This window comes from Pelecanus crispus, chromosome 2, assembly GCF_030463565.1.
Source record: "Pelecanus crispus isolate bPelCri1 chromosome 2, bPelCri1.pri, whole genome shotgun sequence".
NCBI lineage: Eukaryota > Metazoa > Chordata > Aves > Pelecaniformes > Pelecanidae > Pelecanus > Pelecanus crispus.
Genome location: NC_134644.1, coordinates 6,594,504 through 6,609,038, shown reverse-complemented (window position 1 = coordinate 6,609,038; position 14,535 = coordinate 6,594,504). Strand labels below are relative to the sequence as shown.

The window sequence follows — 14,535 nt, the reverse complement described above, 5'->3', positions numbered from 1 at the left end:
TTTGCTGTTTTATGCAGGGAGAACACTGAAGCCAGAATACTTATATTTATTCACTAACTTTAGCACCACCTGTTTCCCCAGATGCTGAGGACTCAGAGCTCCTCCAGAGATGATGACCACAGAGGGGCCCTCACATGGTGCAGAAATCAAACTGCTTTTGTCTTGGTGTGTACTTTGGGTTGATTTGGTGGCGAGGACACTTCTTCACAGCGTGAAGAAGATGTGAACATCACATCATTTCTGTGATGTTGAACATCATTACCCCAAAGAATAAGGAATAAGAGCTGAAACTTTTTTTTCCCCATCCCGTGGCACTGACAGATTAAAACTCAGATGGGCCACATGAATGCGTTAACTATTGCCAATTCTGCAGTGCCATTTTACAGGAAAGCCAAGTTGTTCAACAGGTCTGAGTTAAGACCTTAGCACTTGCAAACTTCTACTCATTTCCATGGAAAATACACGTGCACGGGCAGAGAAGGTGCTGTTACATTGACAGAGGTCTTGAAGCCAGCAGGGATGCAGAGGCACCGTCGAGGATGCTTTTTATTAGCTGTGCAGAAGGCCTGGGGCAACCTTATCCTCCGCAGTGTCACGCTGCTCAGCCATGCAGTACAAACCTGCCTTTTTCTTCTACCAGCCAGACAAGAAATGAAAAAAACTGTTTTTTTCCCCAATGCTCCTGCCTCCTAAGTGGACACAAGCCATTTGCGTGCAGGATCTGGCCCTACAGAAAGGCCCCCAGTGCTGCAGAGCCAACACCCTTGCCCTCACCTTGCCCTGGAGCTACTGGGTTCTACCGGGTTGGTTTTTTTCCCTGCTGGAGATAAAGTCCATACTACCAGTAATTTTATAGCTCTTCCTGCTGAGAAAAGTCCTCGTTCCCACATGGCGCCAGGTCTGAAGGAGCCTCGCCTCGCATCGCAGACCGTCCCTGTCCCCACCGGCCGTCGATCATCAAATGACTCAACCCTTTCCGGAGGCTGCTCCGCCACCCGGGGAGAAATGCTTTCTAGTCTGGTGGCTACACGCACGGTTCAACTCTTGTAGTCGTAGTTCGTCTAAAAATGAAACGAAAGCAGGCGATGAGTAATTCTGTGCCTCTGGGTGTTACAAGCAAGGCGTACAGGGCGGCTGTGTGGAGGAAAAAAGAAAATAAATGAAAATAAAGAGGGTGATGAAGATCTAAGCAAGGTGGGGAGCGCACAGATGGGTTTAATTGGGGTCAATGATTCCTGGGGATGGGAAGGAGCACCACCACCCACTATGGAACGAGGCGTGAGTCCCAGCTCTGTGTCACCGGGCTGGGGCACGGCCGTCCCGGTGTGTGCAGAAAGTCAGCTGGCCTCAACCCCTCCATGGCCAGGGAGCAAATCGAGGGTTGCACCTGGTTGCACCCCTTTGAAGATGCAGCCCTATGAAAGCAGAGTGGCCACGGCTTTAACTTCAATGCCTTGCAGAGGGACCATCCCAAACCAGCCAGGGAAGTTCCTCCAGCCTTGGTCTTCAAAGCAAACATGAACTCTTGGCACAAAGAGGCTGTTAGAAGCTCTGCCGCTTCCCCGTGGAGGTGCCGGCATGGCAGATGCCTGTGCTGGAGGCTGGCTGATGGGATGCAGCACCTTGGGGCTGTTTCGGCACCATCCCTTGGGGGTGGCGGGTCCCCCTGCTGCGATGCTCTTTGCTGGGGCATGGCACAAAGTCATCACTGTGAGCCAAAAAGCCACCAGTGTGGCAGCTGGAGCTGTACACCACGGGCTCTGCTCCTCCCAATCGCAGAATAATTAACATGAGGGGATTATAGGCATAACCCCCATAAAATAAAATAAAATTAAAAAAACCAGGCCTCTTTTCAGTATTGCTGCTTTTATGACCCAGCAAATAATTTGTAACAAATAGTTTATTCAATTAATTGAGCTTCTCAGCTATGGGGGGCAGATGGCAACCTTTCAGAAATGTATTCTCGCTGGAAAACTAGACAATGGCATTCTTGGGCCAATTTCCCTTGCTTTCAGGTCAACGTCAGTGGTTATGATTTATACCCATACTGCCAGGCGCAAGTCCTTGGGATAGGTGTGCATTTGCCCATCCAGGTTTCTGGGATTTATTCAGCTTTTCCTTTGCACCATGGGCTGGCTCACATCCTCACCTTCTTCTTATTTCCCTGCTGTTGCCAGGACCAAGTGTATTTTCTCTGCTTTTCCCCTGGGGCACAGGATCGTGGTGATGCTTCTTTTGGCTGCATCCTTCCAGGTCCCGGGGGTGCCGTGGGGCGATGAGAAAGAGTTTGTGGCCTGCAAGGGGAAGGGATTTCTAGGGTTTCCCCAAGATTTCTCCTGTACGCTCCCTGGCGATGGGGATGCTGCTACCTCCGCTGTCTTTTCCATCATCCCGTGAAGAGGTGCAGCTACCATCCACAAGCCAAGCAAGCTTGGGAAACAACACAGCCAGACCCCCTTGCACTGAATTTTGCCTTTTGTAGGGGAAAAAAAGGCACTTTGTCACCCAGAGTGACACAAGTGGAGCAGGAAGCAACTTGAACAGGACAATTGCCACGTGCCACCACAAGACGATGCGGTGGGGACACTGCAAAAGCATGGGTGAGCAGCTGGAAAAGCAACGGGGGTCCTCGAGCTCAGGAGAAGCCTTTTGGAGGACACCAGGCTGGGACAAGGGCTGCTCCTGCCCTGGTAGGATGCTCCCACCTCGACACTTGGGGTAGCAACCCCAGGGCACCCATTAGCCTCAAAAAGGGGCCAAAAAAAGCCCAAAACAAACAAAAAAAGGACAAGTAGGACATACAATGCAGCGTACACAGCCATCATCCAAATTTTTGAGCCACAGTAAAGGATAAACAGGGCGAAGATGCTGACGTATTCAAACAAAATTCTTTTATTGAAAGTGTAATGGAAATTTCTTCATATTGCTTTGATGAAATGAGAGACAGCAGCTGTAGACAAATATGCTTTTTTATAAACAAATGCAAATGGATAAGGTAAAAATAAAGCATTTTTTTTAACTTGTACCTTTAAGCAACATAATCACAATATATACACAAAGAGAGCTAAAATAAAGCTATGTTGAAACCAAAGCGTTTCAATCAATACATTAGATAATTACAGATTGTGTCAATAAATACCCAGTTTTTAAACTGTTTAACAGGCAACTTTTTACACAGATACCAAGAAGAAAAAAAAAAATTATATATTTACAATTCAGTGCCCAGGGTGGGGGGGAGGGGAGAGAAATTTTTTTTTTTTTTTGGCACCAACACAAATAAAAAGAATAAATTATAGAAAAAAATCCACAAAGGCAGGAGTCTATCCCCGTCATTCATTTTAAAAAAATGTGTATATATATATAAAATATATGTATATATTTTATATATATAAATATATATATATGCAGAGAAACCTAGGAATGTTATAAAATATATTAGTGCCAATAAATACAGAATGGTACCAGACTTTCAACTGTCAGTATTTTTGATGCTGTCTGAAGGATAGAAACTACCACCTAGGAGATAACTGAAGGGGATTTTTCAGTCTAAGGAAACAACGACGACAACAAAAAATAATAATAATTATTATTATATATATATATATATCCAGGAAATCCTCCATCTGCCAGTAGTATTCCTACAGTCGCCCTCCTGCCCGGCGGGGAGGTCCCGGGGGCGATGCCTCGCGGGATGCGGCAGCGAGCGCGGGGCGAGCACCTGCTTGCGGCCGTGGCGGGTCAGCTCCGCTTCCAAGTTGACCGGCTCAATACCAGAGAAGATGTACAATTAAATAGTAATAATAATGATTAAAAAAACCCAAACAACCCAGCCTTTGCCATATTCACACGCCAGAAGTTTCCTAAATTGCCGGCAGGTTTGCACGAGGCGCCTGTCTAACAGCAGGTACCCAAGAGCACCATCCCTGTCATGGTGATATAAACAGTTCAGCCAATGGAAAAATCCTCAAATCCGTATTTTGGGGTTTTTTCCCCTCTATCTGCGTGGCTCCACACCCCTCGGGAGCTCCCCCCAGCACCCCGCTCCTGGGGCCGCAGGGCTGGGATGCCAGAGCTGCCGCCTCCTGCCCCATGCCGGCAATGCCAGGAATCACTCCCATCACCAAATCTCACATTTTCCAAGGGGGGAGTTAAAGCCGGTAGGTTTTAAAGCCTTTTTTTTTTTTTTCCATACTGCTGGCATAGGCACTTAGTGTATCACTGACGTACAGATTTTATGTCCAGTTACATCTTGTGGCCAAATAGTGTCATGTTCTCAGACTGATTAAAATAGCAAGAGGCCAAGAGGGCCCCCAGTATTATTCCTAAATACGATTTCTCTCATTTTAAAAACCAAAAGCCCTGAAGTTTTTCAGCTTTGTTTTCAGGTGTTATTTTGTCTTCCCTCTAAAACCGTACTCAAAGGATGAATAACCCAATAACCTTCATATGCATCTGTTTTACCTGATTTACCCGATTTACCTATATAAAAAAAAAAAAATAGCATAAACAGTCTGACGAACTAGGTTTTGGAGCTGCGATACCCTCAGCACTGGGGAGTCCTAAGGAGCACTTGCTGAGAAGCGTGAGCACGGTGTTGGTGTTGTTGGCTTTGCTCTCCCAAACCTGCCCCAGGCTGCAGAGATCCTTCTTGTTCCACCCCCCTCGCCGCTAATGGTTCCTCTGCATATTCAGGCACCATAACTGATTGGGAAAGATCTCACAGCCAAATCCTTAGGAAATTAAATAAATTATAAAATAATTTATGAAAAGGGTTTGGTTTTTTTTTGTTTGTTTGTTTGTTTAAATAGAGCTAGTTCATGTTATTTCTTGGATAGTTGAGGGTTTTGCTTGTTTTCCTCTCCATAGCGATATTATGGAGATCAGACACCATCGTGATGTCTACTCGAAGGCTGACAGCAACCAAAGGATGTTGCACCAAGGTTTCCTCCATCCCTCCCCTCCCACCCGCTGGCATTCAGCTCTTTTAGAAATGTGAAGTGAAGACCGAACAGCCAACACCTTTCAGACTCAGAAAAAAAACAGGGTTGTCTTTCGGACGGGTGCTGCTGAAGACCTTGTTGCCCTTCCAGGTCATTGATAAACCACAGTGCTATTCATGTACTACAGGTAGAAAATAAATAAATACAGATATATTATGCAAAAAAATATGATTGTACACATAATACATCTGAGGTATTACCAATTTAAATAAGGTTTCATGCTAGTTCAAGCTTCAGTGGCTAGTTAAATTCTGGAATTTGCAATAAATAGATGAAGAATGATTATGCATATAGTGTATGGATCTCTTCTGTAAACCTTGTCTGATTTAAACGTAAGAGCATGTTGGGCTCTCTTACGCAAACCACAAATTTTCACAATAAATACAGCTTCAAAAAGTTGTCTTAAAAAGTTCCTGCAACACTGAAACGTTTCTAGAAGGGGCTGTGTGTACGACTGGCAACGTTAGCGAGGAGTATTTCTCAACAGGTCTTTTCATACAAAACACAAGGAAATTCATACGTGAAAGTCTTTTTCCCTCCCTCCCCACCCCACCCCATCATGAAAGTTTAGAAATTTTTGCACAAACAGCGAGAGGACTGATTGTAGCTGCAGTATGTCAAAACGTCCATGTTCTATAAAGACCAAAAATAGTTTGTTTGCTTAGAAAGTCTTTTTTTTTTTGTTGTCTTTTCCTCCTTATTTTTGAGGAGCACATCAACCTTTCGGTGAAAGTTTGCCCGTCTGACCATTCTTCATCTTTCCTTTTGGTGCTGGTCCTTCCCACCCCAGCCACGCAGGCATTTCACACTTTCACCGTCTCCATCAGCGATGACTTGATGGCATCCTCCAAAAGTTGATTGTCTGTGAAAGGGGCTGGGGTTTCGGGGACGGATTCGGACAAACCGATGAGGGACTCCAAGAAACAGGAGCCCTGATCTCCGGCTTGCGGGAAGCCGGGGAAATTAGGCAACTGAAACTGTAACGCTGAGAAGTTATCGAGGTTCTCGTACTCCTTTAAGGAGTTGTAAAGAGGTCCCAAGTTATAGTCTGAGAAGGACTGGAAGAAATCCAAGGAGTCAGAGGAAAGGCTGAGGTCGGCATAGCTCTTGGAGCAGGGCTCGGCCGGGGACGAGGCGCAGCAGGACAGCCCATCGCACCGCGCGTGGGCAGCATCCTCCAGCAAACCCCCGCCGTCCTGGTTGGCATTCTCATCCAGGCACTCGGAGAGGTGGGACAAGTGGCCGGGGACAGGCTTGGCCTCACCACTGTGGTCCTCAATGAAGAAGTCGGTAGGGTGGAAGCAGCTCAGGTCATCCTGGCCGCGGCCACCATCTTCCTCGGCATCCGAGTCGTTGAAGTGGAGGATGCGTGCCAAGCCGTCGTCGTCCACGTCCGACTGGGACTTGTCGGAGGGGAGGCTCTCGTAGGGCTCCTCCAGGTCCTCGCTGGGGTGGGAGGAGATGGAGGAGTCCGTCATGTCGCTGCTGCAGCTGTTCTCCCCCAGGGCCTCCAGGTCGGGGCTGAACTGGAAGGCGGGTGCCAGCGGCACGGCGCGCTCCTCCAAAGAGCCCTTCCCCGCCGCACATCCCAAGGGCGGGAGCCGCTCCCGAAAAGGGGGCTCGGCCTCCACCACCTTCTCGCTGTTCTGCTGCTGCTTCTCCAGCTCCAGCTTCATGATGGTGTGGATGAAGTGGGTCTGCACACGGGACTGGTTGAACTCGATCCTGCCCTCAGTGTTGCCGCAGCCGTCCTTGGTGCAGCCGCAGGGGAAGGAGGTGTGATCCATCTGGCATGGGGAGAAGCAGAGGCGAAGGGTTAGGACCGAACCCGGTGGCGCAAAACCAAAACCGCCCATGACTCACCCGCCCTGAGAAACCAAGTAACAGCTGAGGGGTTTAAGAGCAGACTTAAAAAAAAAAGAAAAAAAGAAAGGGGAAAAACAAACAAAAAAAAAAAGACACCCTGCTCTTTTGAAGGGTTGTCATAAAAATGTTGGCTTTCAGTACAACTGAAGGAAGTTAAAAGGTTCCAAAAAAGCAAAATATAATGCTCCAAAAGGAGACATAACAGGGCAAGCGTGAGTTTTTATATATTGCATCATGATGTTTAATACCTGATCCATATCATGAGCTTCTGCCCCTCGCCGACATAAGGACAAATTGTTCCACAGGCATCTGCGGCACCTTCATGTCCCCGTTATCAGCAGCCGCTAGAGGGGGGCTGTGACATGCACACGGAGCACCCGTCCTGTGTGCACCCACCCGCCCGCGCACACCCACCCTACACCACCCCCACCGGCAACCACAGTATCGAGGGAGCGAGCGGCACCCAGGGTAGGGAATATGGCTCCCCAAACACAGCTGGGCAGGCACCCATAAAAAAAAAAAAAAAAAGAAAAAAAAAGCTAATTGAATATAGAGGGATTATCCCACTTTGCAGGTGGTCCGCACTGCTAGCTGGGGGTTGACGCTCAGCTGACACTCCCACGTTCGCCTGAGCGCACTGGGAGTTGTGATACACACCAAGGGGTGGGGGGAAAAAAAAAAATCAAAAATAAAACCAAGGGGAGGAGGAGAAATTGCAATCTCGTGTGAGGAGCGAGAAGCTTTTGTTTGCCCAGACATTCCCACGTGGCCCGTCTCCAATAGGAGAGCGAGCAGGCACGGGTCTCGTGGGGACGGACGTGGCGAGCGCATTCAGGCTGCAGGCTCGGGCACGTCCCCAGGGCTGCAGCGGCAGCGTGTGCATGGCCACACGGGTGATTTGGGAAGCGCACGCTTTCGAGCAGCCTGGGGAGTATCTCCAAGAGCTTTTCTCGCCTGCTTCGCTACGAGTGCGGGTGGGAACAGACGCATTTTACAAGCTGCCCTAACCCCGTCCTGCTTGCTCAACCCCCCCCCGCTTTAACGTCCACATCAGCTGGAGCCCCGGCTTTTCCCCCGCGCCCAGCGGCGAGGGCAGTACCTGACATTTGATGCCCGCCAAGCTGCAGCTGCAGGTCTCCGGGTCGCAGACCTCCTGGCAGTCGCAGCCACAGTCCTCCCGGGACAGACGGATGTTGTGCAGCTCCCGCTTCTCCTCCTTGTCGATCTTCTTCACCCCCACGGCTTTCAGCAGCGCGCGCCTCTTCTTGGCGGGGGTAGGGCTGGAGGAAGAAGCCGTCCTCCAGGTCCATGTTGCTGACGTCGATGTCATCATCGGAGATGTCTTCGATGGTGAGCTGGTTGGCCTCCTCCGACTCCTTTGTGCCGTTCATGGTTAGCTGAGGGCAAAAAATGGGCAAAGCATTAGGGACCTGTTGCGGACACAGAGCCATCAGCACCCCCAGGTCAGGAGAAACAAGAAAGGAAAGATCTGTCCCCCATGGTGGACAACCCCAGGACTAAAATCTGTGTCAGAGCCCCCAGAGACCTGACAGACACCTGACACATGGAGTTCCGTGTCTTTTCCACCAGGTTTCAAAGGTGGAGAACTGAGCTGAAAATCCCACGCTGGAGCCCGTGTTTTTGGAGACCCAAACAGGGTTAAGGACCGATGCCCCCAGGTCTCAGAGAGGCTCCTACTAAAAAAATGGCCATTAACTAACGACACCCACCCGCTCCTCACCAGCCTAGCCCCATGCTCCTACTCACTTTCCATTTCAACGCTTCCAACTTCTCCTCTTTTAATTTCTCTTCAAGTTTCTCCCGACGAACGTTTTCCTGCTCCTTGGAAAACTCTGCTAGTGTGAACTGCCGGGAGGAGCTGTGTTTGCTCACCATCCCCAGGGTACAGCCCCCGCGACTAGGCACGCTCGTGAACCCCTGGCAGCGTGGGAAGTAAAACACAGTGACCCGGTCAAACTCCACATTGTTCTTCTTTAGTCGCTTGGATTTCTTCAGGATAGACGTGGCTAAAAATGGGGGAAGAAAATAAAAAAAAGGGAGAAAGTCAGTACTGCCATCCTGCAGACGGGACAGAAATATTACAAACAGGCTGTAAATATTACAAACAGGCAGGACGTGCAATTACTCTCTTGACAGGGACACGATGGGACAAGGTTACAACATCGCTTGATGGCTTCTGGTGTTTTAGGATCTAACGCTTCAAAGGTGGCATGAGGATGGAGAGGAAACTAAGCCAAGCCCCCATGCATCGGAGTCACCGATCAGATTCGCCCTAAGAAACGGCTGCTGCTTCTCCTTCCCGCTTGACTTCCTCCAGGAAACATACATTTGCTTATTCTTCACGTGCAGCAGAGCATAATGAACAAGCAACAAACCATCCTACATGCCTGCCTTGCTCTAAACCCAAGCACCCTGCCTCACGTTCAGGAGCTCGCGGTTCGCTCCCGGGATGCCGGAGCACCAACGCTCCAGCCCTGCGTGGCTCCAGCTTTTGCGGCAGGGTAGAAAATAGCCAAACCGGCTGTTTTTCTGGTACTTCCTTTCACCATCCACTGGGAGGAACTACAAACCTATAGTTTATTCTCAAGAGACTCATTTGAGAGCAGCTGCAAAGATGTTACTCTTTATGCAGGTGATCCCAGGGTAAACATGGCAATACATTACGCTGGTTTATCTTAAACTGCTGAAACACGCTACACACCATTTAAAGAGGAGCCTCTCCAGAGATACCTAGTTCTGCACATTTGCATGTGCAAACATAGCAGATGGAGGTGGACTAATTAGCCAGGACAGTTTCAGAGTCAATGAATTTCCACGAACGTAGCTGGCCACGGAAAGCAAAGCAAAACTCAGTGGTACTGGGTTACAGAGCTGCTTTTTCTGCCGCATGAGCGTCAGAGTCAGCTGTGCACAAATTCAGTGGTGGGGTTTTTTGGTCCCGTTCTCTGCTGGTGCATGGATGTCCCAGTTGCCAGCATGGAGAATATGGGAAAAAACAACCCAGAAAGGATGGGTGACTCCCGCAGAGCTGGGATCCGAGCCCCACTCTTTGGATGGCGGAGCCGCAGGCAGCCCTACTGCAGGGAGCCAACTGAAAGGACTGCCGAAAACCCAAGGGGCTCGGCTGGTTTGGCTGGCCCCAAAAGGCTGGGAAAGTGCAAGACCGAACAGTTAGCTGCACCCACGTTTCACAAGTCTTGCTTGCCAAAATACAGCATTTCAGTTTCATATGAAAAAAAAAAAAAAAAAAGCGTTCACCCAGCTGCGTCAGCAGCTTCTGCTAAATAGCTGAGGGTTTCACACTGGGCTCTGCAGTTGCTTTGATGATATCTTTGCACTGCGCGTTGCATTTTCATAATAACCTTGACTCAATCTTCTAAAACATTAGCTCTTTATCAAAAGGCAAGTTAACCACCGCGATCATCTATCAGCTGAGCTGCTGCGCTTTGGCATTTGCTTCTCCCTCCCCGCAACCCCCCTCTGAAATTGTTTTCCCATTCCTGACCCTTTTCCAATTGAGCCAGAGAATACAAAAAGTTCATTGTTTTGTCACAAAACCTGGGAAGACAAGCAAGAATGAGACTCTTTATTATTACAAGACTTCTAAAGCCTTTTCAGACCACTGCGTGTTTGTGTATGTCTGCTAAGTGGACCTTAACTGCTATATACAGTGGGTGTTCAGTATTATTTACTAGGTTGGACTATTTCTCCTCCACGAAGATGTTCCCTATTGTATTTTTTATTTTTCCCTTCACGTGGCAGATAAAGGATTTTACAACCTTGTCTTCTGTGTGTTTTCCTAAAAGCTCTCAAAACTGGTATCGCTGGGAAAACAAAATAGCATTTATCTGTACTAACAGCGGAGGCAATGTCAAATGTGTCATGTTCTTTGGCAAAGTACCCAACTTACGTAGGAAACGAGTTCTGAAAGGGTAATTACACTACTGGTTAATAGTTTTTAAAACCCAGCGTTATGGGCCTTTGCTGTCTGTTCAGTGGCTGCCTGTGGAACAGCTTGACGGGGGACTGGGGGCTGGTCCTACAGCACTGCTTGGTGGTCTCTGCACACCCAGGTCTTTGGGTTTCTACTCCTAGAAATTTGGACTTCAGCAAAAACGTTATAAAGGAATGATAAAGGCTGGGAGGAAGGGCTGAGAAAGACGACCCTGAAGATGCTGGCCAATTATAAAACCAGGATAAATTGGTGTAATGACAGGGAGCCAGTGTCACGGCCACTTCCACCCCTGAAGGTGTGCTCCAAGGGGGTCTCTGCATGGACAGAGGCGATGACCCACCACCACGCTACAAAAAACCTGTGCGTGGGCATGTCTGATCCCAGGAAAGGGGCTGCTGGAGATACTCACGGGTGAAGCCGGGCGTTAAGGCAGAGCTGGGCTTGGGCTCTCCGCGGGAGCTCTCCTCATCCGACTCCCAGCCCGAGGACGCCGAGGAGGAGAGGGGGGAGCAGGAAGAGGAGGAGCAGTAGGTGCTGTCATCCCCCAGCTCTTCGTACTTCCTTTTCAATACCCCGCTCATGGTGACGCCGTAATTTTCATATAACTGGAAGACAAAGGAGAAAAGCAAAATAAAGCGAGGGAAATGCTGGCAGTTTCTGGTGATAAGCAGGATGGCTTTAACCCCCAGCAAGACTTCTCCATCAGGTCCACCTGGCCGTGCAGGTCTGATGCCCAAAAAGTGCTCTCCCCAAAAGACCCACACCTTACCGCCCTCGCTGTGCACACCTGCTGAATTTCTCTCCCATTTTCCGACGCAGCAGAAAACCCAACTATCGCAGACAACAAACTGTCCGGAAACCAATTCAATCAACACCAGTGTTATCAAACAATAAGTATTACGTTTTGCTTACTAATTCTTTTATGTTAACTCCTTACCCAGATTGCTTTCTATGCAGTTACAGCTTTAACGTCTTGCTAATTACAAAAATAAGCCAGTTTGCAGAGAACAATCTGTTGGCATGATTTACTTGCTACAGCCCCCTGGGGAAACACACTTATTAAACGAAGCACTGAAATACAAATATATCAACTGTGAAGAACAGCCCTTCTCCTCACGGTGCCTTTCATAGTCAGTCCCCCATTCAATAAGCTATTCTTGTTTAGGCTGGGTTATGTATCAAGCATAGTAGCAATTAAAAACAACACAGCTAATTAAAAACAAAGGAGCTCTGTAATTGCCTAGATTCCTAAATTTCCTGCATGCTTTTCCCCTGCTCATCTCAAGAAAAAAAAAAAAAAAAAAGAAAAAACAAAAATAACTTTGTTGTATGTTTTAACCTTTGCTTTCAGAGCGTTTGTGGGGTTTTTGCCTCCTGAAATTGCACAAAAGCTACACACTTTGCCTACAATAGGCTAATGGATATCAGAGCCCACCTAACCTGGGATGCTCTGGCATAGACGATGGACTGTTTTAGACGCTGGCAACACCGCACCAGATGCCCCTGCTTCTGCAGAAGTCACTGCCAGCTTATTTTGAAGCCAGCGAGCCATACCCAAAGCTGAGAACCAGGCTGCTGCCGGAGGAGTGCCTTGCTTTGATCCCATCCCACCGGGCTGTAAGGCACAACCATGGTGGGAGAGAGGCAGCCCCAGCCCAGAAACTCCCTCCAGCAAGGACGGGAGAGCCCTGGCACCGTGGGATGCTACCAGCCACCCCGGTGCTTCAATAAAACCGGAGCTAACAGGCAAAACCTAAAGCATTCCTGAAATTCGGATGATGCTGGGATGCTTCAGACACGTGCCAGGTACCCGGTCCCCATCCCCATCCCCTCCCGCCAGCTCAAACTCCTCCACCGGCCAAATTTGTTCTCTACAACCGTAGCACTTTCTCACCCTCTTTTGCATGTCTGAAGTTAATTTAAGTCAAGAAAAAAAAAAAAAAAAAACCCAAACCTACAAACCCGCCCTCCTGAGAGCCCTGAGCAGGCGGCACAGAAACCACACGGGCTCCAACACCTCCCAACGATGGGATTTTCAGTATCCCGACAGCGCCGCACAGGAACACGTAGCGGGACGGGAGGACGCGCGGTGCCTTCCGAGCCCCACCAGCCCTCGGTAATTATGTTTACCAACAGCTTCTCAGGAGACAATAGTCCCCTAAAAGGTCAAAAAAAAAAAAAAAAAAAAAATCCCTGGATGAAGCAGTTCCTCAGCCTGACGAAGTTAATCATTCACTGCAACACTCGCCTACGGGGCTACGGCATCCCCCACGGCCCCCCGAACCCGGGGGCCAGGGAGAGGAGATCCCCCCGCTCCCCCCAACCTTCCATCCCTCCTCCTCCTCCTCGGCAGCCCCGGAGCTGCAGGTGGTTTCGCCACGGAGGGGTGGTTGTTTTTTTGGCCTTAATCCAAAACAGATGGGGAGAAGGTGGATTTGGCCACCCTCCAGCCCCAGCAGCACATGTCCTACCTGACACCTGGATTAACCCCCTTCCTGCCTGCGTGAGCTTGCAGGCGGCCACGACACCCAAACCGGTGACCTGGCTGCATTTACAAACCTTTTATTCTTTTTTTTTTTTTTTTGTGCCTTCTGCTCTGTCTCACATTTGCTTTAAGAAACAACCAGGAGCAAAGAAACCCTCCAAATCCATGGCAGGGGTCTGAATCAAAGCCTGGGCTGTTGCCAGAGGTTTGCTCATACTAGCTGACCCCACCGTCCACCCAGAGCAGCCAAAAACTTTGCAAAAAAAAAAAAAAACCAAAACCCACACACGTGGCTTCAAAGAGCATCAGTTGGCGCTGCAGAGCAACCACTTGCTACTCCAAAGGACACCTCCGACGTTGCTGGTGAAGGATGCAAGCGTCTCGCCGAGGGAGGGAGAAACCAGCTCCCTGAAAAGCCCGTAGGACACGTGTCCAACAGCAAACGCCCTCGGAGATGCGATGTTGGCCACATCCGAGCCTCGCGGGAGACACCGGAGGGTGGTGGAGCAGCCAAGGTTCAGACCAAAAAAAAAAAAAAAAAAAAAAAAAAGAAAAAGAAAATCCCCATGCCGCATCCATTCCTACCGGGATTTAGCTGGTCTGCAGGACTCCCAGAGAAGCGAGAAGGTGGACACCACGATGCTGCAGAGCGATGCAGCCCCGCCGCTCAGGTTGCCTGCAAACCCAACAGTGCCCGTCACGAGCCGCACCGCCTCCCCCCAAACCACACAGCAAGAAAAAACCAAAGCGTTTTCCTCAAGCAAGCTAACCGAATTAACACAAACACCAAGCCAGAGCCAAGGCAAGCTGTGTGTAAGATGGTGCAATTTTTTTCTTTTCTTTTTCTTTTTTTTTTTTAAATACTATCACTGCTGATTAGCCACGCCTGGCAGAAGGATGAAGGGAGGTGTATGCATCTCCCATCTATAAGAATAAGCCAAATGCATAGGAAAAAAAACCACCTTTGGCATGCTGTCTTACTCCAAACACCTATTGTTTTGTTAATGCAAAGTAGGTGTCGTGCAAACATGATTCTCAATTAATGGGAAAAAAGCTGGTGAACCTGTTGCCCACCAGCCAAAACACATTAATTTTCCCCCGTAACGCCTTCCCCTTCTTCGCTGATTTATGGCTGCGACGTTTTCCAGGTCAAGTTTTCCAATCCTTCTCAGGAGCTATACGCGATGTAGTGGGGCTGCACCCATTGG

At 49.0% G+C, this 14,535-nt stretch overlaps 1 protein-coding gene across 1 annotated transcript; it reads right to left on the bottom strand.

Annotated features, from left to right (window-relative positions):
• Positions 1-5,803: 5,803 nt before the first annotated feature.
• Positions 5,804-12,748, bottom strand: CSRNP1 (cysteine and serine rich nuclear protein 1). The gene is given in 6 exon segments (XM_009479908.2): positions 5,804-6,787; positions 7,966-8,139; positions 8,141-8,263; positions 8,634-8,893; positions 11,252-11,447; positions 12,737-12,748. Coding segments are annotated over 6 exon segments (1,749 nt in total).
• Positions 12,749-14,535: the final 1,787 nt, after the last annotated feature.